General features: G+C 58.2%; 1 protein-coding gene across 2 annotated transcripts in view; it reads left to right on the top strand.

Annotated features, from left to right (window-relative positions):
* Positions 1-6,015, top strand: part of NSG1 (neuronal vesicle trafficking associated 1) — a 30,530-nt gene extending 24,515 nt beyond the window's left edge. For both annotated transcript variants that reach the window (XM_007451502.1, XM_007451501.1), the window contains exon 4: positions 5,815-6,015. In XM_007451502.1, the coding sequence (XP_007451564.1) occupies positions 5,815-6,015 (201 nt within the window). The remainder of the gene's footprint in view (positions 1-5,814) is intronic.
* Positions 6,016-8,468: the final 2,453 nt, after the last annotated feature.

Here is an 8,468-nt window from a genome sequence, read left to right as displayed (position 1 = left end):
GGAGGCGGGGGTGGGGCGGGGGGGAGGACCTGAGGTCAAGGAGGAGGAGCCAAGGTGCCGCAGGAGCCACGCCCTGAGGGAAGCCGGCTGCACAGAGGACCACTTCCCTGGGGACTGGAGTCCTCGTGCAGGCAGACGGCTCCCATACCTGCGGCCACAGCCCCACCAGGAAGATGCAGGGCTTCCTTCCGGGCTCGTTCTCTCTGTGCCTGAGACGGAGGCAGGAGTGGGCCCAAACTGCCTTCCCCGTCCCGCAAGGCCAGGTTCTGCTAGATAACCTGGTCCAGGTGGAGCCAGGGAGATGAGGCCCAGTCCTCGGACTCACAGCAGCGTTGGACGGCAGGTGTGTGCATGTTTAAAAGACTGTGCAGGTGGTTCCGGTGCACAGCCAGCCTTGGGAATTCAGAGCCTCTGAGAGACTGTTCGGCCTCTGGGGACTTGGCATTTTCCACTGGCATCTAACGGGCGGTGTCCTTCCTGGAGAAGGTCGCTGGGAGGGCCGGGGAGCTGCTGCCCTGTATCCCACGGCCCTCGGGCCAAGGCTGGAGAAGGGAAGGTGTGTGTGTGTGTGTGTGTCCCCTTCCTCCCTCCTTTCTGTGTGTTTGTACATGTGCATCACATGCCACCACCCGACAGTTTACAAGGGGCTTCTAACTAAGATCTCTGATGCTCCCAGAAGCCCTGTGGGGTAGATGCCATTAGACCGCCTTTTACCAACAGGTAGTTGAGTACAGAGACATCGTACCCAAAGTCACACCCTGCACTTCCTTTATTCGGCCACCTCCTGTGTGCGTGGTGGGGTGCTGGGCGTGCCACGGGGCACAGGATGCGTCGGGGGCCTGCCCTTGGAGCTCATATTCTAGCAGCAAGCCAGCAGACCGATGTCCAGATGATGCGGATGCTGCCAAGAGTTAGGCAAGAAGGAATACGTGGTGACCACGTGCTTGTGGCCGCCCCTTCCTGGGGGAGCACGGTGCTCGTCCAGGCTGGGATCCGAATGAGCAGGGGGGTGCTGGTGTGGACCTGCTGTGGGCTGGGCTTGTGCTGAGGACAGACTGGGCCGGGCCTGCTGACCCTGGGCCCTGAGGGAAGGGCTGATGGGCACAGGTGCCCGAGCTTCTGGGATGCACAGAGGGGCGCAGGCCAGCCTCTTGCAGGGGGCCCCAAGCTGAGGAGTGTCACGAGGGGATTTAAAAAGGCAGATGTGGGCTGGGGAGGATCCTAGGTTTCTGTTTTTTTTTTTGAAACCATGAAGTCACTGGATGAGTGTTACAGAAAGGTCTTAAACATAGTGGGCGGAAACTGCCCCAGACCCTACAAGGTGTTTACGGTTGGGTGCTCCTCGTAGACTGACTTGCTTTCGGCGAGCTTGCATGTGAGGTTTAATAGCTAGGCCTCCTGGACCGTGGGCCAGGGCTCTTGGGACACTTTCCTGGGTTCCCTCACCCGTCCAGTTATCATTTCATGTTAGAAGCTCTGTGACCTCCCTTAGCTCACCCACAGCTGACACGTGTTTCTGCTGGGGTCTCTCCAGCCAAAGCGGGCAGGTCGCAGCTTCCCCGGAGCTCCCACCCCATCCTACTCCCGCATGGCTCTCAGACACCCCTGGAAGCCGTCTTCCCCCAGGGTCTTGCCTGTCGCCAGCCCGCCCCCCGCAATGCCTCCCCAGCACCCCCGTCTTACAGCCTCGCTGTGTGGGTGGCAGCAGGACCATCCGTCCTGGGTGCCTGGAGGGCAGGGCTGCCCCATCCCGTCTGGAGGCCTGCCCTAGCCTGAAGCAGAGTCACTCACTGCTCAGCAGGTGTTGGTGGCCTCAGCAGGTGTTGGTGGCCTCAGAATATCTTGCCAGACCCTGTGCTGGTGGCAAGGACAGAGTGAAGGGGAGGTGGCAGTGCAGGTGGGGGAGGAGGGTGGCTGCTGGCCTGCTGGACAGGGGCCAGTTCACCTGCAGGGCCGGCCCTGGGCTGAACAGACGGTTTGCCCCTGCAGGGTGGCCCGGCTCCCCAGTGCCCAGGCGCGGCCGGGGTCAGGACGCCGATGACAGAAGGGCATGCATGACCTCAGCGGTGCCCCTGTGGGCTTTTAATCCTTGCTGTCCGCTATGCTGCGCTGGCTGCAGTCCTCACAGCAGCCTGGGCGGTGACTCATCAGCTCCTTTCTATAGTCGAGGGGACTGAGGCTCAGGCAGAACGTGAACTCGGCCTGTAACGTGACCTCCTGCCCCTGCCGGCCTCAGCCCACAGAAAGGCTGCGTAGAGCGGCGCCGGGCCGTAAACACACTGCGTCCCTCTGTCACTTCTCTCCTGGAAGTAGCTAGCTGGCAGGTGTTTCTAGTCTGTATTTCAGGGTCAGTGACGTGGTAAGGAGACCAGTTCTCCGTGGGGCAGGGCGGTATCAGGGCTGCGGGGAAAGCACACGTTTATTATTTTCCCTTTCCATCTTCACTCAACCAGCGGCAGTGAGCCATGCATCTCTGAGACGCCCTGGCTCAGGGAACAGGCGGATGGATGGATCTGCTGTCAAATTCAACTTATTTATAAACCTCTGCCAGATCCCAGAGCTGTCTAAACCCCCCTGCCCCCAAACCACATCCCTTCCTTCACCACCTGCCATCCTCCCAGACCCATGAGTGATGAAATAGCAGCCAGGTGGGCCATGGCTGGACCAGGCATGACGCCATCACATCCACCAGTAACCACGCCAGGTAGCGCTGCCCTCCCTCTGCCGAGTGGCCACACCTACCCCTTCCTAGTGTGAGCAGCAGAGCTGGGTCCTGATTGGAGGCCACGGGGTGGGCACGGGGCTGCAGGGCCTGTGGTATCCCCAGGGCCTGGCCCAGAACTGGTGTGAGCGGCTCTGCACCCGATGGGCAGCCCACCTGTGGGAGAGCCTGTTAACCTCAGGCTGATACTCCTTTTCGCAGACACAGGGCTGGTGACCCCTATAAGAAGCATCCGGATGGAGAGGGAGCTCGCTCACTTACAGGTGGAACAGGAGGCCCTGGGTCACACTCGGCCCGGCCTCTGCGTTGGCTCAAATGGGAGCTTTTCTAAGACCGAGATGTGGTCCCTTCTCTCGTCCACAAATCATGTATTCGGCCCTGTGTGGCTGCTCCTGATACCAGGCAAATGGACCCGCACAGTGGGGAGGCCTCCGGGTCCAGTGGGTGACGTGCCGTGCCCGCCTGGTGCCCGAAGAGGGCCTGATGAAGGCTGTGGTGTTCACCGGGTTCCCCTGGTCCTGGCCTCAGCAGCTCCTCCCGGGCAGCACCTCCCCCCTCCAGCCCAGCCCCCTGAGCCCTGCGGCGGAGCTCCGCCACACCCACCTCTGAGGATGCTGAGAGCCCGGGCGGGACCGGGTGTGCCAGGCTGGGGCCTGACGAACGCTGGCTGAACTTGAAGCTGCCAGGGCGCACAGTCCTGCTCCGGCGCCCCGGGGGGACCTCGCTGCCTTGTTTCTCACTGTTCTGCCTTTGGGCTGAGCAGTCACCATGGGCAGCTTTGCGGGTGGTGGGACGACGTCTGGAGTGCACTGAGCAGAGGCCTGGGTTGGAGCTCGGTTCCCACACTGCCCTGTGGTCCCTTCCCGTCTCTGGCTCTCACTTGCTGTGACTGAAATGGGACTAACAGATCTCAGCTCACAGGGGGACATCGTGCCCGGAAGGCACTTGGCCACCTGTCAGAAGGAACCGGTGTGGTGGCAGGGCTGGGATGTGGAGACGGGCCTTGGGTCTGCAGAAAGACTCCAAGGAGCAGCCCCTTAACAGGGAGACGGAGCTAACCTGCCTTTAGCTTCCGGAGGCTGAAGAAACCTGGGTCGGGCAGGGACAAGGCTCCCAGAGGAGGTCCCCCCGTGCATCCCAGGCTGGCGCCCACGTCCACAGGGCAGTAGACGCCACCGGCCATCCTGGTGACCATCGGAGACTCTGTCACGGTCTCCATGCTGGGCTCACCCAGAGAGGCAGAGGAGCGCGTCGAGCAGCGGGGTGTCCTGCTGGGCCCCAGGAGTTGGTAGAATCCTGGCTGCGCTCTTACCAGCGAGGTGGCCTTGGCTGAGATGCTGCTCGGGGGTGCTAGCCGGACCCTGCGGGCGGTGCTGGGAATCGGGGGTGTTTAAAAGTCTCCCTGGTGGGCTTCCCTGGTGGCGCAGTGCTTGAGAGTCCGCCTGCCGATGCAGGAGACGCGGGTTCGTGCCCCGTTTCGGGAAGATCCCACATGCCGCGGAGCGGCTGGGCCCGTGAGCCATGGCTGCTGAGCCTGCGCGTCCGGAGCCTGTGCTCCGCAAATGGGAGAGGCCACAACAGGGAGAGGCCCGCATAACGCAAGAAGAAAAAAAAAAAAAAAGTCTCCCTGGTGGGCTTCCCTGGTGGCGCAGTGCTTGAGAGTCCGCCTGCCGATGCAGGAGACGCGGGTTCGTGCCCCGTTTCGGGAAGATCCCACATGCCGCGGAGCGGCTGGGCCCGTGAGCCATGGCTGCTGAGCCTGCGCGTCCGGAGCCTGTGCTCCGCAAATGGGAGAGGCCACAACAGGGAGAGGCCCGCATAACGCAAGAAGAAAAAAAAAAAAAAAGTCTCCCTGGTGACTGTGAAGGTAGCCAAGGCCCAGGAAGGACCCTTGTTACTGCAGTCTCCCTTCACTGTGTGACAGGGAGACCCTGGCGCTCCTGTAATGCTTTGGTTGCTTAGAGACACAGGTAACGTGTCTTCCACCAGATGGAAGGTTTCTCTCTCTCTCTTATTAAGGCCGCAGCTGGCAGGCAGTGGGGCTCCCTGAGGTCCTCCTGGAGCCCCGATTCTGTTGTGTTGCGCTGCCGGCCCCCAGGGTGTTGTCCGTCTCCAGGCAGGTTAGTCTAGGCGATCAAAGTCGCTGAGAAGGGAGCGGTGGAGGGCAGGCAGCTTCTGTGTGGAGCCCCCCAGAACCTGCTCCTGTCACAGCCCCGCACACCCCGTTGGCCAGAAGTTAGCCCCATAGCCACTGGGAGAAGGGCGGGGGGAGGCAGAGTGCAGCCCCCTTGCTCAGGGCCTGGTGAGCGACGTGTGGAGACAGGGTGGGCGGCGACTTAGCCCGGCTGCTGGATGGACAAGGGAAGGCAGCCTGACTTTTGGGGGGCCCTAGACCCCTGGTGAGCGGACGAGAGCTAGGGACTGACCTCCCCACCCCAGGGTTCCACGGGCTGTAGGGAAGTGCCTCTCCCTTAGCGGACAGCTACCCCCCCGAGAGCCCCCCACCCTCAAGTGCCCTCATGGGGTCCTCATGGCTTCCTGGGCTCTCTGGATCTCCAGGTCACACTCACGGCTCCCTACCAGGCCCTTGCAGGTGGTGTGCCCTGACCCCCCAACCCTTGCCTTCTCCCCAGCGTTTGTGCCCTGCGGCTCTGCACCCTCTGCTCCGGCCGCGGGCCTCTCTTCAGCCTGTGTCCCCATCCTCCTGCCCCGAGGACCGGCTCCTTTGGGTCAAGTGCCCTCAACCCCTGCTCCCAGGAGCCTTTCTGACTCCCTTCCTTCACTGTTTGAATATGTTGCTTCTGGTGGACATGTCAGAAGTTCCATTGTTTTCTAGGAGATTTAAAATAAATGGCCACGAGTGTAAGATCTTTAAAGAAGCAGGAAGGCCCGCTGTGTAAGTCTCGTCGCCGCGACCTTGTACAGACGTCCATCCCGTTACCATGCAATCAGTGTCAGGCAGTCAGCTCATCTCTGAGTTTCCTCCAAGCCCAGGGAGATGCTCAGTGACCACGGGTTGGGTGCTACCTGGAGACTCGTGGGCCTCCCTCCTGCATCGGTGCATGCGTCTCAGGGGGCGGCTTGTCTTTCAGAACACCCAGTGCATCCCAGAAGGCTTGGAGAGCTACTATGCGGAGCAAGACTCCAACGCCCGGGAGAAATTTTACACCGTCATCAACCACTACAACCTGGCCAAGCAGAGCATCACCCGCTCGGTGTCGCCGTGGATGTCAGTTCTGTCAGAAGAGAAGCTCTCAGAGCAGGAGACTGAGGCTGCTGAGAAATCCGCTTAGCGAGATGGGCAGGTTCCTTACAGTGTCACTTGAAGGTAACAAAGGGACTTTGAGGGACATTTCATTAGATATAATTACTGATAATTTAGAGGTTACTCATGTATGGTGCAACTGCTTCTGTTTGCTAATGCTGCTCTGCAAATACAGCTTGCTGCAGACACCCACGGGCATAAAATCAAGTGCATATCAGCATTGCTAAAAGAGCTCTGACACCACTTTCCATGGTAAAGAATCTTAATTTAGCGACTTTACTGGGATTTATTGGATGCTGTCAAAAAAAAAAACCTTATACTGGATATGCAAGGGGTTCAGACTTCAGATAAATGATGCATCTTGTGGGATTGATTTTTTTTCTTTTAAACCACCTTGCCATTTGCAAACCTTACACCGTAGCCATATCTAGAGTGATCCCTTGCTTTGCTAAGAGCAAGCTGTACTGCACGTTTCTTCCCCCCTCCCGCCAATGGCAACAGTGCCAGTGGTCAAGATGCACCATAGTGAGCGTCAGAGGGAAGGAAGGAAAGATGCCATCAGGTCGCAGTTGTGCCCTCGCCTGCCCCGTGCTTACTCCTGCGTGCGCAGGTGCTGCAGCAGGTCGGCTTGGGCAGGGGTCACTGCTGCAGGCAGAACGCTGCCTCTCGGTACAGAGGGCGCCCGCTGGGCAGGGGAGCCGTGTTTCCCTCAGTGCATGTGGACTGGGTCAAAGCATGGGAGGTGGGGACTCTGGGAAGAGGGGACCCTGGGCCACAGGCTACAGAACCTGTCTCCCTGTGGCTAGTCCGCTAGTCCGTCGTCTGCTCTGTGATGGGCCGAGTAGGAATGAAACCTACCGGCCCTTTTGTTCACATCTATTACGAATAAGTTTGCACCAACAGCTGTATTAGCTACTTAGTTTTAAAACAATTAGCTGGGTGAGAAAAGTGAAAGTGTAATTGCTGGTAAGCCAAGGCTACTTTAATTTCATTTTGTGGGACAGATGTAACTCCTTTGATGTAAGAAACAGGCAGGAAAGGCTGGGAGGGGGGCTGGCGTCGCACCTTGCAAGTCCAGTTATGACATTTTCATTCACAATCTTTGTTAAGACAATTATGTTTCAACCTGAATCTTGACATTAAAGTATATGTTTACAAAATTGCCAGTTAGATAAACTGTGTAAGATGATTAAATAGAAAAAAAAGATGTTCATGGACATTTTCTTCCATGTTATTTAAATGTGTTGTTTCTGGTGGACATGTCAAAAGTTTCACTGTTTGTTTTTTTAAATCAAAAATAAATGACAAATAGTGCAAGATCTGGTGCGAACAAGCATGGTGGTCATGGCCAACTCCATTACTATTTCCTGAAATGTGCTTCCGAAACATGCAGTATATTTTATTACCAAGGGTGTTTGGAAACAACGACCGTGACCTCGGAGCAGTGGGTGGGCGTAGAGTCACGGATGTTGTGAAGCTGTGCCGACGCATAAGAGCAATAACTACATGCCAGAACTTCTGTGTAGAGATATCATCTATCAGCAAATTCCAGCCCATGTCAATGCAGTGTCAAGGCAGCCCTATTTGTATTTTCTAGGAGACATGTATTTTATTGACTGTAAGCTCATTCACGTGTAACTTTTGACATTGTCACTCTGTGCAAATAAAGAACACAGGATCCCCGTGGTGCTCCCCGGACTGTCTGTGCAGAGCCCTCGAACTCACACCCTGGGGGCCCATGTGCACTGGGCGCTTTCTGCACAGATGTGGCCGCAGATGCCTTGTGCCTGAGTACAAGCAGGCGTTCCTGATCCTGGGTCTCCGGTGGGTGGAGAGGCTCAAGTCCTCCTCTGGACGAAGCTCCGTGGGCCCCAGTGGCCGCAAGTTGGGCCTTCCCCACCCCCTGCCCACCCATCAGGAGAGTGTTGGGGGCAGCAGTTCTGGGGGAAGCCGGGCCCCGTCCCCACACTTCTTCCCAGACAGGAGGCAGGTGGGCACGCACTGACTTTCTAACCTTGGACCCACCAGCAATACACTAAATGGGCTGTAGCTGTATTCACTAGACTCACAGGGCGAAGGTGATATCTTTTCTACAGCACGATGAGTCTGTGTATCAGTTGGCTGAGGCAGACAAGAAGCCACAGGAAACAATCCATCATCTGCTGTGAGGAGCTACTGGCCAGTGCTGCCACCGGGAGGGAGAGGCCGGCGCCTCCTCCAAGCCCCTGACGCAGGAGGCCCGCGTGCCCCGCTCCCCGGGGAGGCCCCGTCAGCTGCAGGAATAATCACCCTCCCCGTTCCTTCCCTCTGGCCGCAGGATTGTGACGCAGACCACGTTTACTTGTGTTGTGTTCTTTTTCAGCTACTTACATGGGCTTAAAACCGCAAGTCGGGTGTCCCTTTTGTGAGTATATATCTCCGTGCCCCCTCCCAACCGATGGCTCCAACGCCAGGGGCCACGACAGCGCGCCCAGCGTGCCG

This window comes from Lipotes vexillifer, unplaced genomic scaffold, assembly GCF_000442215.2.
Source record: "Lipotes vexillifer unplaced genomic scaffold, Lipotes_vexillifer_v1.1 scaffold1417, whole genome shotgun sequence".
NCBI classification, from domain to species: domain Eukaryota; kingdom Metazoa; phylum Chordata; class Mammalia; order Artiodactyla; family Lipotidae; genus Lipotes; species Lipotes vexillifer.
This window is presented reverse-complemented; position numbering and strand designations above follow the sequence as displayed.